The sequence below is a fragment of the Lepus europaeus genome, chromosome 7 (assembly GCF_033115175.1).
Source record: "Lepus europaeus isolate LE1 chromosome 7, mLepTim1.pri, whole genome shotgun sequence".
In the NCBI taxonomy this organism is placed as follows: domain Eukaryota; kingdom Metazoa; phylum Chordata; class Mammalia; order Lagomorpha; family Leporidae; genus Lepus; species Lepus europaeus.
In genome coordinates, this window is record NC_084833.1 from 424,578 (window position 1) to 438,137 (window position 13,560).

At 65.3% G+C, this 13,560-nt stretch overlaps 1 protein-coding gene across 1 annotated transcript in view; it reads right to left on the reverse strand.

Moving 5' to 3' along the window:
* Positions 1–13,560, reverse strand: part of CHID1 (chitinase domain containing 1) — a 39,171-nt gene that overhangs the window by 9,579 nt on the left and 16,032 nt on the right. The window contains exons 9-10 of the mRNA XM_062197705.1: positions 2,368–2,469; positions 1,738–1,893 (exon numbers count right to left, since the gene is read on the reverse strand). Of these exons, the coding sequence (XP_062053689.1) occupies positions 1,738–1,893; positions 2,368–2,469 (258 nt within the window). The remainder of the gene's footprint in view (positions 1–1,737; positions 1,894–2,367; positions 2,470–13,560) is intronic.

Here is a 13,560-nt window from a genome sequence, read left to right on the forward strand (position 1 = left end):
GGCGGGCGGGCCGGCCAAGCCGTGCGCTGCGTGGCTGCCTGGGGTGGGGGTGGAGGCTTCAACAACTGAACTTCAGCTCCTGCGCGGCCGAGTTCCCCGAATCACAGCTCCTCCCCCCACAGCAGTGCCGGGGCTGAGTCGTGTCCCCCAGACCCCTAGGACAGGGCTGGGGAACGTATGAGACCATTTGTTCTGGCCCCAAAAAGGCAACAGCAAGCGGGACTCGCGATCCAATCAATCTGCTCAGATGCTGAAAGTACCCGAGGGCTCCTGGCAGAACAAGGGTGCCTCTGACCACATAGCCAGGGAGCCTCTGAGAAGAGATGAGCACGCGGACACCCAGGGGCGACCACGTGAGCACCTGCTGCCCGGACGGAGGTCCTGGGAACAGTCAGTCCCGCACACCTGGACGTGGCCTCCAGCTCTCAGCCCCCCAGGATGCCTGCCCGAGCCCATGCACGGATGGTAACTCAAAGACAGACTTCCAAAGGCCTGACGGGGGCGCCTGGCTCCCTCTGCGGCAGGAGGAAGCACCCTCCGCACTGTGCCGGCGTCAGCAGGCGCGTGGCCAGGCAGCCTGCGAACAGGCCCCGGCCACCCCCTTGAGCCAGGCGCCATTTCAGGGACGTGGGGGGGCAGCAGGGGGACCTTCCCGAGATCCCAGGAGAGAGAATGGCTGTGGAAGGGGGGTCGCAGCACAGGGCTGAGCAGTGCTGACTGGGATGGGCGGACAGACAGGGAGGGTGGCTGGGCACCCAGCACCTCACTGTGTGCTGCAGGGTCCTGGGCTGAACACCCAGGGACTGACCCGGCCTCCATCTCAGCACCCGCTGCCCCCGAGGTGCAGGGACACCGGGGGTCCTGGGGTGGAAGGGAGGGGCCGGCGGGCAGCCCCACCAGGTCTCCCAGTGCGGCACCACAGCTGTTAGCTGACTCCCTAACCCACTGAGCAACAGCAGCCAGGAGCCTCGGGCCACTGGAGCCCCGTGTGCTACACACGCCACCTCCCCAGGTCGTCCTCAGCCAGCAGACCGTCCCCCGTCCCCTACCACAGTCAGGCCCAGGCTCAGCGACACAGCACACCCAGCACCAGGGCCCAGGAGACGGGCAGGCGGCCATGCTTGTGCTGGACCCCAGACCCCAGGGCCAGTCGTGCACACGGAGGACTGTGGACATGGAGTGGGAGACAGTCTGCCCCGTGGCCAGCCCTCCCTCTGTCCCCTGACCTGAGAGCATGGCCGGCCCGACGTGAGGGCAGTCTTGGGCCTGAGGGGTCCCTCAGACCAGGCAGGAGAGCTGCCCGGCACTCTCCTCACTGACGCCCCAGCTCCCCACCCTGCAGGGAGACACCACAGTGGGGCAGCACAGGCCACCACCATCGACCTGGGGCAGGTGGCCGAGCCTCAGCTCACCGCCCTGACAACAGGCGCAGCGTCCCTCACAGACAGCGTCAGAGGCTCAGGCCAAGGCGAGCGCCGCCCGGCAAAGCAGGGCCACGAGAGGGGTCCCAGCCTGGGCCATGTGGCCAGGCAGGGCGGCTGGCCAGAGGACACACGAGCCCTGGGTCAGGTTTCCCCAAACCCTGCAGTGCAGGGGACAGCAACACGGTGAACCCCTCGTCCAGTGCTCGTCTCCGACCCTGTGGTTCACTGACTGGCGGAACCTGGACGCCCACACCCCACCGTGCTTTTCTGGAGCGCGACAGCCCAAGCGCGGCGAGGCCAGCCCTGCGCTCACCTGGGCCCAGTGACGGGCTCGCGGGCGTCCTTCGAGGCCGCGTAGTCCATGCCGTAGAAGTTGAGCCCCAGAAGGATCTTGCTGCGCCACATGGACTTGGGGTCCAGAACCTGGACACAGGCTCGAACCCAGGACAGGGGGGCATTGGGGCCAGGCCTGCAGGAGCGACAAGGAGTGGATTTCAGCCACAGGCAGGGAGCCCCGCACCTGACCTGGTCCCTGAGGTGTCACCTCAGAGGGCACTTCTCCCCAGAGACCAGGCAGCCAGCAGGGGGGCCCGGGCAGCTCCCGCTGCATCTGGGCTAAGGTGCTCACTGAGCAGCCTCCCCCTCCCTGGAGCACAGGCCAGGTCCGGACACGGGTGGGGAGGGGGTCAGCACACCCCGGCCTTCCAGCCTCCTTCCTCCAGGACAGCTGCCTGCGTGTTTCTCATAGCTCCCTCAGGTGCGCAGCCCCCCGCCCCTGCCCCCAGACCACCTCTCACAGGCAGGGGAGAGAGCCACAGAGCCACAGCTTCCTCCAGGGGTGACCACCAGTGCCGAGCGGTGGGGCCCACAGCCGGGAGGGTGTCCGCCCGGGAGGCCAGGGCGCTGGCCAGAAGCTTCGTGGAGGCCCCGCACGTGCACTCACTGCTGCGACGTGGAGTAGTCGTAGGTCATGAGGCTGAAGCCGTCCATCACGGGGGCAAGCTGCTCGAACTCCTTGTGCGTGAACGTGCCCAGCCGGTCAGTCCTGCAGAGACCAGCACGACCACCTGGGCTCCTGGGCGTGGTCCTCGGTCCTCTCCCGGGGCTGCCCCAGCTCCACTGCTGCCCGGGTCCAGCAGGATCCCAGGCAGCTGTGGGGGTTACCGACCCACTGCCCCTCCCTGCCCTCCCCTCTGTGAGGGTCCTGGGTCACTTTCCCAGACAGTGCTGGCCTGCAATTGCTCAGAGGCTGGGCACCGGTTCGGGGGCTGGCAGGGCTGCAGGCGGGCGGGGCAGAGCTCTCTCTCTGCTTGCCCCTGAGGTGGCCTCTGCAGGGCAGGGCTGGGAACTGCACAGTGCAGCAGGACGATCCCAAAGGGGTGGGCAGACGTGGGCCAGGCCAGTCTCACCCCAGGCCCCTGCTGCCCACAGGACACCACTCCTCCCTGGGCTCTGCCTTGCAGCTGGAGCACCTGTTCTTGCTCTCAGGGGACCCAGGAAGGCCCACCTGCTCTGTCCACAGCAGCCCTGAAACTCACTCACACCCCCAAGTGGGCCCTAAGCAGAACTCAGCTGGCCAGGGCCGTAGGTAGGGGTAGGGGGCCCCCGGGCCAGGACCTCACATGTGGAACAGCCCCAAGATGCCCCCCTGCAGGGGCTCAGGCCATGCCCGAGACCTGCCCGGGAGCTGCCACAACGCCTCAGCCAAGCACCCAGGGCCATGGGGCAGCTACACCAGCAGGGGCCGTCCAGCACGAGCAGACAATGACCGTGGGCCCAGACCTTTCCCAGGTAGGCACAGCCATAGCAGGGAGCTCGAGGGACATGTCTGCAAAGCAACCGTTCTGGCTGGGGCGGGGACAGCCACACTCCTCAGGGCCACACACAGGCCACGAGACCCCAGCGGAAGGGAGACGGACGCCGGACGAGCGAGGACCCGGGGAGCCTCAGGAGGGGCTTCACCACCCCAGGAAAAGCTTCCACCTGGCACAGGCCCACCTGTCCCCAGGTGAGACACTCAGCAGCCCGCACACATCCACTGGCTCCAACCATTCCACATGGGCTCCCCGGGGACGTCTGGTCCCCGGCACAGCTTCAGGGAGCCTCTGGGGTGCTGGGCATAGGCCTGGCATCAGTGGGGAGACCAGCTGACAACCCACGTGACAGGGGAAGAGGCAGGAGGGTCTGGGGAGGCCTCGTCACCTGGTCAGATCCGTTCTGTGTGGCCAGAGGCCCACCTACAGGACAGAGCCTGGACGGTGGCTGAGGCTGACGGGGGTGGCCCCTTCCCCCTTCACTGTGCCCTCCAGGAACCCACCACGCCGGGTCACCAACACAGGGACGGCAGTGGCTACTGCGCATCCTTTCCCTGACAGCCGCTCAGCCTGCCCCAGCTGCTCATCTGGCTTGTGGTGGCGATCGGCCAGGCAAAGGCGGGAAGGACAAACGCCAGGCTTCAAAGGGCAGGTCAGGGTGTGGGGGGGCCCCAGGTGCCGAAGGATGGAGTCTCCGCACAAGCCGCCACCTGACACCCGTGGACGAGCCCAGCACCTCCCTCAGGCACCTCCTCCTCGACTTAGACCCACCAGACCTCATCTCCTGGCACAGCCTGGGACAGCCCCTCCCGCCAGGCGCAGGGACAGTCCAGCGGTCCTGCAGCTTGGCAGGTGGGGCACGACGCTGCTGAGGTGCAGAGTCCCCACAGCAGATGGGCCTGGCATGGGTGGGGGCACCAGGGGGAAGGGGCCGAGCTCCCAGGAGCCAGGGCAGGCAGTCTGAGCCCCGGCCACTCAGGGTAACTGCTGCGAGTGGGCACACGTGCTCCGGGCAGGCTGGAGGCACCACACCACTTCCCTCACCCAGGAGCCCTACCCGGCTGGCAGTTTCGGGCCCGGCTCCCACAGGCCCCTGCTGGGAACCAGGCAGGGTCCCCTCAGGCTCAACCTCTCTGGCTGCCCCGGCTCCTGGACAGGACACTTCCCTGTGCTATGCCCACATCTTGCCCCTCCCCCCACACCAGGACCCCAAGCCCACCTGCCCAGCGGGTGCCTCGGGAGCCCCAGACCCTCACACCGTAGTCCCACCGTGCCAGCTGCCGCCAGCTCCAAGTGGGAAACCAGACTGCAGGATGCGACTCAGGCCACGTGGGCTCTGCCAGGGGAAGCCTGGCCACAGACTCCCACCCGGGACGGCGGGGCTGGGCTTCAACCTCTCCTCAAAGCTTCACGACGTCACGAGGAACGCGGGGTGTGCGCGGCCCCGACGTTCCCCAGCTCAGGGTCTGATCAGGCAGGGAGGGGCCTTGCTGGGGTGGTCGTAGGTGCGGCCCCTGCAGCCTCCGGCCCTCAAGTCCTGCCCAGACCCAGGGCTGCTTCTCACCTCCCTCCCATCAGCCCCAGGACTCCCGTCCCTGGGGGTCTCCAGGCTCCAGGGTGGAAAGCCCTGAGAGAGCAGGTGCAGTGGAGGTGCAGTGGGGGCTGGGAGGGCTCTGAGCAGCACCCGGCCATTCTGGGAATGGAAGGAGCTGCCCCCTGGGGGGCCCAGGCCTCTCCTGCTGGGAGGACAGCCTGGCCTGGAAGAGCTCCCCCTCCCCCACCCCTGGCTGGGAGCCCGCAGGGGGCTGCAGACAGACGTCTGGGGCCAGGCCTGCTGCTCTCTGGGCAAACTCAGGCTCTGACCCATGTCGGGCTTTGAGAGGCGCCAGTGGGACCCCAAGTCCAGCTATGCTCTCTAGGCCAGGGGCCACAGGCCTGATCCCACCCACCCGGCGCCTGCGGGCCTGTGGGGCCCCTGGGAACTCTGAAGAGTCCATGTCTAGCGCCGGCTCCAGCGCCAGTGCTGTCTGCTGTCACCGAGCTTGTGGACAACGGGTGCAGCAGGGGCTGGGAGGTGGGGAGGGGGAGAAGATGAGGGCTGAGGGCAGGGGTGTGTGGAGCCCTGAAACCAAGGTGAAAGGTCAGAGACTCCACCCCCCAAAGGGGCAGGCAGCCCAGCAGTGGGGAGAAATGGGACCCAGGAACGGCGGGGATAGGGAGCCAGGCTCTGTGCGGCTGACAGGGCCGCCTGCAGGGCACCATGGTGGGTGGGGGCCTGGCAGTCCTGCACTGTGTCCAGCTGGGGACCAGTGCAGGAGGCAGCTCCAGCCAGAGCCCCTCCTCCAGCCCTGTGGACAGCATAGTCTCTGTCCCTCTGTCCCGGGGCCTGTCCCCTGCTGAACCCAGCCCCTCCCTCAGGAGAACAGCTCCCCACGCTGGGGCCCAGAGCTCAGCACGCACCAGCAGTCCAGGGGGAAGAGCCCCGGCAAAATGAGCCCAGATACCCCCTTTCTGGGAGAGGGTGGGAGGCTGAGGGGCTCCAAGGCACTGCACAGTCCCCGCCACCTCTCACTGCTGCAGGTGCCACTCACACCCTCAGGCCCAGACCTTGCAGCCACCGGCTTGGGCACAGACTGCTCTTCCCTCAGCCTCTGTCTGTCAGGGCCAAGCGCAGGGGCAGGGGACAGGCAGCTGTGGGACCCCTGCAGAGGGACAGGCGGCTCCCCCTGCACTCAGAGAGAGGCTGTTCTCAACTTCCACCTGTTTGTAGTAAATATCGCCGTAGACCCGGTGGGTGTGTGCCCCGAGTTCTCCTGCGGAGCCCTGACCCCCGTGTGCTAGGAGGTGGGGCCTTGGGCAGGGGACCAAGGTCAGAGGGGCTCCTGAGGGCGGAGCTCTCATGATGGGATTATCTTTGCAAGGAGACCAGGAAACTCCACCACTGAGGACATCGAGAGAGGCCACCGAGAGGGGACACAGAGAGAGAGAGAGGCCACCGAGAAGGGACATAGAGAGAGGGGACATAGAGAGAGAGGGGACACAGAGAGACAGGACACACAGAGAGAGAAGATACAAAGAGGGGACAGAGAGAGAGAGAAAGGACACAGAGAACACAGAGAGAGGACACAGAGAGAGGACACAGAGGGAGAGGACACAGAGAGAGGACACAGAGAGAGAGGACACAGAGAGAGGGGACACAGAGAGAGGACACAGAGAGAGGACACAGAGGGAGAGGACACAGAGGGAGAGGACACAGAGAGGGGACACAGAGGGAGAGGACACAGAGAGGGGACACAGAGAGAGAGAGGACACAGAGAGGGGACACAGAGGGAGAGGACACAGAGGGAGAGGACACAGAGAGAGAGGGGACACAGAAAGAGGGGACACAGAAAGAGGAGACACAGAGAGAGGACACAGAGAGAGGACACAGAGGGAGAGGACACAGAGGGAGAGGACACAGAGAGAGAGGACACAGAGAGAGAGGGGACACAGAAAGAGGGGACACAGAGAGAGGACACAGAGGGAGAGGACACAGAGGGAGAGGACACAGAGAGAGGACACAGAGAGAGAGGGGACACAGAAAGAGGGGACACAGAGAGAGGGGACAGAGAGAGAGGGGACAGAGAGAGGGGACACCTGGCCCTCTGCAGCCAGGAGGGGCGCTCACCAGAGGCCGACGCTGCAGGCACGCAGGTCTCAGGCTTCCGGCCTTGGAAACTGTGAGAACTAAGTGCCCGCTGTTCCAATGTCCCCGAAAACGGGACAGCTGCCTTCTCCAGTTCCCTAATTCCACCCTTTCAGAAGCACCCTCCGTGCCGGCGTTACGGCGCACTCGGCCAAGCCTCCCCCTGTGACCCTAACATCTTATATGGCCCCAGGTCAAGTCCTGGCTGCTCCACTTTCAGTCCAGCTCTCTGCTAGTGCACCTGGGAAGGCGGCAGAAGACGGCCCGAGTGCTTGGGCCCTGCACCCAGGCAGGAGGCCCAGATGAAGCTCCTGGTTTTGAGCAGGCCCAGCCCGGCTGTCGCAGCCATTTGGGGAGTGAACCAGCGGATGGAAGATTTCTATCTCTCCCTCTCTCTCTTTCTATAACTCTGCATTTCAAATAATATATCTTAAAAAAAAAAAAAAAGGTGCCCTCCTATCTCAGCTGGGTGCCAGAGGCTGGTGATGAAGCCCTGGACAGACTGGCCACATGCGAGAACACGGCCCAGTGGGGTTGCTGGGGTTCAGCCCCGCTCCACCACAGACACAGAGCCTGGTTTGTGCCCAGCCCTTGCCCCCAGGCAGGGCCCAGTGTTTGCGTGGGTGCCCTGGCAGCAGAGGCTTGGGAGCGTCACTGTCCCTATTGGACGTGCAGCCTCCGTCCAGGTCCCCTCCCCCTCATGGGTCTCCCCACCACCCTGTGGCCCAACTCACCCCAGGTGTGCCTGGCACAGCGGGCCGCGCCCACTGAAGCTCAGGCAGGTGTGGCCACCTGTGCAGGTGTGACTCCCACTAACCACAGAAAGTGGCACAGAAACCTGGGAACACCCCCACACCTCCTCCAAGGATGTGACCCACGCAGTCCCCGAGCTGAAGGATGGTCATGCCCTCGGCGTGGGTGGCTCTGCGCCATGCCCCTCAGTGTGGCATGTGCACATGTGACACGTGCCAGCCCAACAACCACAGGCCATAGGCCACGAGCACTGACTGGCCCCAGGCAGGGGCCGGCTTCGATTTTAAAGAGTGTAACAGAGCAAAGAGGAGTTCGGCCAGTGCTGCCCAGGCAGGAGCAGCCCCAGGGAGTGAGGGCGGCGTGCCCCCAGCCTGACCCACCTCGCTCTAGCTCCGGGCATCCCCTTGGGTTCTGTGCTTGAGGAAGCCGCTGCTGAGCCTCCCCCAGCCCCAGCCTGTCCCCTGCCCTGCCCCCTCCTAAGAACCTTGTGGTCGAGTTCTCTGAGACCCACGGGATCGGACAAGAGAGGGATCCACGCAGTCAAGAGGCACGGAAGGGCAGGCGCTGTAGTGCAGCGTGTAAAGCTGCTGCCAGTGGTGCCAGCATCCCATATGGGCGCCGGTTCTAGTCCCGGCTGCTCCACTTCCCATCCAGCTCTCTGCTATGGCCTGGGAAAGCAGCGGAAGATGGCCCAAGTGCTCGGGCCCCTGCACCCACATGGGAGACCTGGAAGAATGTCCTGGCTGCTGGCTCTGGATTGTCCCAGCTCCGCTGTTGTGGCGGGTGGGGGTGGGGGGTGGACCAGCGGATGGAAGACCTCTCTCTCTGCCTCTCTGTGGCTCTGCTTTCAATGGACGTCAGACAAGTCCAATCCACGGACGCGCTGTTTTTCTTAGAGAGGCAGCAGCCCCCGCGGCACTGTGGGGCAAGGCTGGGCCGCTCGGGCCTGCTGGGTGCGCTCCCCGGTTCCCGGGTGCTGCTGCTGCTCACAGAACTCCCTCCTGGAGCTCTGTGAGGTGCATGGTGAACTGAGGCGCCCCCCGCAGACGGACGGGCACACTGCAGGCCCTCTGCAGCCTCTCTTCGACAAGGGTGGGAGGACAGGAGCGGGGGGGTTCAGCCCAGTGGGCAGGCAGAGTGCACACAGCAGTACCGGGCCCTCTGCCAGCTCCAGGTCCTGCTTCCCCTGCAGTCCCCGCCTGTCCACGCTGCCCTCTGGCCGTCCCACCCGACAGGGACTGTGTCCAGCTCTGAATGACCACTTCCTGCCGAGGGCCGGGAAAGATTCCTAGGCAGAGCTTGCAGGCTGCTCCCCACCACAGCTGCTCCCGCACCCTCCCGCAAGCAGCTCTTGAGCCACCCTAGCCACACCCCACCAACCCACAGACCCCGGGGGCTCAGGAAGTAAGGGTGTGCAGGCAGCTCGCACCCAGGCTCAGGGAGCCCCGGGGAGTGCCTGTGGCCCCGGCCTTCTGCCCCACCTCCCGCGCCTGTCAGCTCAGGGAGGACTGTCCCCACAGCAGCCCCTGGTCACCTCGCAGGTAACCCTGGGACAGGTCAGACACTGTAAACGCTCAGGTCACAGCAGAACGGTGCCCCTGCGGGAGGACACAGGCCTGGGCCCTCTGCCGGCGACGCAGGCTCCCTGGGCTGCGGCACGCTGGCCTGGGCACCACCGAGGAAGAGCGGCTCAGCCCTTGCCCGGTCCCTCACTTAGGTCAGGCCAGTGGCACAGCAGAGGAGCGGGGGAGGGGAGGGGCAGCAGTGCCCACAGGTCCCAGGGATGGAAGGGGCTCTGCCAGGGCCGTCTGGCAGGACCCCCAGTGCTCAGTAACAGGCAGGAGGAGGCACGTCTCTCCACAGTGCTGAGCAAAAAACCAAGGACAAATGAAATGCAAAACCCCCCACACGTGTATCACGCATGAACACGTATGCCTGAACACGTGGGAAAGCCCAGGCCACACAAGACGTGACCCTTGGTGCTCAGCGTCAGGACAGGGAGCCACCTGGAGCCCACCCCTGCAGACCTGTGGTGCTGGGGGCTCGGGGCAGGTGGCTAGCCAGGCGTGCGCTGTCCCAGGGACGTGCGCTGGGTCGGCAGGCCCTCAGCTGCCCAGGTGCGCTGCAGGGTCTCCTGCACACCTCTCTACCAGCACCATTACCACAGGCCTGGAAGCCCACCCAGCCACGGCCCACTGGTGGCTGAGGACCCTCGAGGCCCACTCTCACTGCCCTGCTGGGCAGAGCACATGAGATGGGCTAGCAGCTACTTCCACAGCGGTGGGCCTGGGAGCCCAGTTTATCTGAGGGGCTGTACCTTGGCAGAGCCCCTGGACTCCCACCTTGATGGCTGGATGTCCCTGGCTGGACACGCAGGCTCTGCAGCCCCAGCCCTCCCCGGCCCCCGCCTCTTTCTCCTGCCCAGAGGGCCCAGTTTGTCTGGGAGCCTTCTCTGTACCCGGCACCTGCTCCAGGCAGGGTGGACACAGGGTCTGTCTGGGAGCCTTCTCTGCACCCGGCACCTATTCCAGCCAGGGTGGACACAGGGTCTGTCTGGGAGCCTTCTCTGTACCCGGCACCTGCTCCAGCCAGGGTGGACACAGGGTCTGTCTGGGAGCCTTCTCTGTACCCGGCACCCTGCTCCAGCCAGGGTGGACACAGGGTCTGTCTGGGAGCCTTCTCTGCACTCAGCACCCTACCTCAGGCAGGGTGGACACAGGGTCTGTCTGGGAGCCTTCTCTGCACCCGGCACCTATTCCAGCCAGGGTGGACACAGGGTCTGTCTGGGAGCCTTCTCTGCATTCAGCACCCTACCTCAGGCAGGGTGGACACAGGGTCTGTCTGGGAGCCTTCTCTGTACCCGGCACCCCGCTCCAGCCAGGGTGGACACAGGGTCTGTCTGGGAGCCTTCTCTGTACCCGGCACCCTGCTCCAGCCAGGGTGGACACAGGGTCTGTCTGGGAGCCTTCTCTGTACCCGGCACCTGCTCCAGCCAGGGTGGACACAGGGTCTGTCTGGGAGCCTTCTCTGCACCCAGCACCTGTTCCAGCCAGGGTGGACACAGGGTCTGTCTGGGAGCCTTCTCTGTACCCGGCTCCCCGCTCCAGCCAGGGTGCACACAGGGTCTGTCTGGGAGCCTTCTCTGCACCCGGCACCTGCTCCAGCCAGGGTGGACACAGGGTCTGTCTGGGAGCCTTCTCTGTACCCGGCACCCTGCTCCAGCCAGGGTGGACACAGGGTCTGTCTGGGAGCCTTCTCTGCACTCAGCACCCTACCTCAGGCAGGGTGGACACAGGGTCTGTCTGGGAGCCTTCTCTGCACCCGGCACCTATTCCAGCCAGGGTGGACACAGGGTCTGTCTGGGAGCCTTCTCTGCACTCAGCACCCTACCTCAGGCAGGGTGGACACAGGGTCTGTCTGGGAGCCTTCTCTGTACCCGGCACCCCGCTCCAGCCAGGGTGGACACAGGGTCTGTCTGGGAGCCTTCTCTGTACCCGGCACCTGCTCCAGCCAGGGTGGACACAGGGTCTGTCTGGGAGCCTTCTCTGTACCCGGCACCTGCTCCAGCCAGGGTGGACACAGGGTCTGTCTGGGAGCCTTCTCTGCACCCGGCTCCCCGCTCCAGCCAGGGTGGACACAGGGTCTGTCTGGGAGCCTTCTCTGTACCCGGCACCTGCTCCAGCCAGGGTGGACACAGGGTCTGTCTGGGAGCCTTCACTGCACCAGGCACCCCGCTCCAGCCAGGGTGGACACAGGGTCTGTCTGGGAGCCTTCTCTGCACCCGGCTCCCCGCTCCAGCCAGGGTGCACACAGGGTCTGTCTGGGAGCCTTCTCTGCACCCGGCACCTGCTCCAGCCAGGGTGGACACAGGGTCTGTCTGGGAGCCTTCACTGCACCAGGCACCCCGCTCCAGCCAGGGTGGACACAGGGTCTGTCTGGGAGCCTTCTCTGTACCCGGCACCCTGCTCCAGGCAGGGTGGACACAGGGTCTGTCTGGGAGCCTTCTCTGCACCCAGCACCTGCTCCAGCCAGGGTGGACACAGGGTCTGTCTGGGAGCCTTCTCTGTACCCGGCACCCTGCTCCAGCCAGGGTGGACACAGGGTCTGTCTGGGAGCCTTCTCTGCACCCGGCTCCCCGCTCCAGCCAGGGTGGACACAGGGTCTGTCTGGGAGCCTTCTCTGTACCCGGCACCTGCTCCAGCCAGGGTGGACACAGGGTCTGTCTGGGAGCCTTCACTGCACCAGGCACCCCGCTCCAGCCAGGGTGGACACAGGGTCTGTCTGGGAGCCTTCTCTGCACCCGGCTCCCCGTTCCAGCCAGGGTGGACACAGGGTCTGTCTGGGAGCCTTCTCTGCACCCAGCACCTGCTCCAGCCAGGGTGGACACAGGGTCTGTCTGGGAGCCTTCTCTGTACCCAGCACCTGCTCCAGCCAGGGTGGACACAGGGTCTGTCTGGGAGCCTTCTCTGCACCCAGCTCCCCGCTCCAGCCAGGGTGGACACAGGGTTTGCCTGGGAGCCTTCTCTGCACTCAGCACCCTACCTCAGGCAGGGTGGACACAGGGTCTGTCTGGGAGCCTTCTCTGCACCCAGCTCCCCGCTCCAGCCAGGGTGGAAACAGGGTTTGCCTGGGAGCCTTCTCTGCACTCAGCACCCTACCTCAGGCAGGGTGGACACAGGGTCTGTCTGGGAGCCTTCTCTGCACTCGGCACCCCGCTCCAGCCAGGGTGGACACAGGGTTTGTCTGGGAGCCTTCTCTGCACTCAGCACCCTACCTCAGGCAGGGTGGACACAGGGTCTGTCTGGGAGCCTTCTCTGTACCCGGCACCTGCTCCAGGCAGGGTGGACACAGGGTTTGTCTGGGAGCCTTCTCTGCACTCAGCACCCTACCTCAGGCAGGGTGGACACAGGGTCTGTCTGGGAGCCTTCTCTGCACCCAGCTCCCCGCTCCAGCCAGGGTGGAAACAGGGTTTGCCTGGGAGCCTTCTCTGCACTCAGCACCCTACCTCAGGCAGGGTGGACACAGGGTCTGTCTGGGAGCCTTCTCTGCACTCGGCACCCCGCTCCAGCCAGGGTGGACACAGGGTTTGTCTGGGAGCCTTCTCTGCACTCAGCACCCTACCTCAGGCAGGGTGGACACAGGGTCTGTCTGGGAGCCTTCTCTGTACCCGGCACCTGCTCCAGGCAGGGTGGACACAGGGTCTGTCTGGGAGCCTTCTCTGCACTCAGCACCCTACCTCAGGCAGGGTGGACACAGGGTCTGTCTGGGAGCCTTCTCTGCACCCAGCACCTGCTCCAGCCAGGGTGGACACAGGGTCTGTCTGGGAGCCTTCTCTGTACCCAGCACCTGCTCCAGCCAGGGTGGACACAGGGTCTGTCTGGGAGCCTTCTCTGCACCCAGCTCCCCGCTCCAGCCAGGGTGGAAACAGGGTTTGCCTGGGAGCCTTCTCTGCACTCGGCACCCTGCTCCAGGCAGGGTGGACACAGGGTTTGCCTGGGAGCCTTCTCTGCACTCGGCACCCTGCTCCAGCCAGGGTGGACACAGGGTTTGCCTGGGAGCCTTCTCTGCACTCAGCACCCTACCTCAGGCAGGGTGGACACAGGGATCGGCTGCCCTGACTCCCATAGCTAGTGGCTGGGCCATTCCACTCCATCCCAGATGAACAGTGTCCCATGGCACAGCCTCACCCCTGCCTTGGCCTCACCCCTGTGGGCAGCACATGTAGATCTGACCTAAAACACCAGACGACTCGGAGCTCCAGGGCCCCACTGAGAGCAAGGGAGATGACTCAATTCTCCAATCTTCAAACACATCTGTACTGATGGACACAGCTGTCCCCTGCTCACAGGCAAGAGCATGTGAGGCCAGCAGTGAAGAGACCCCC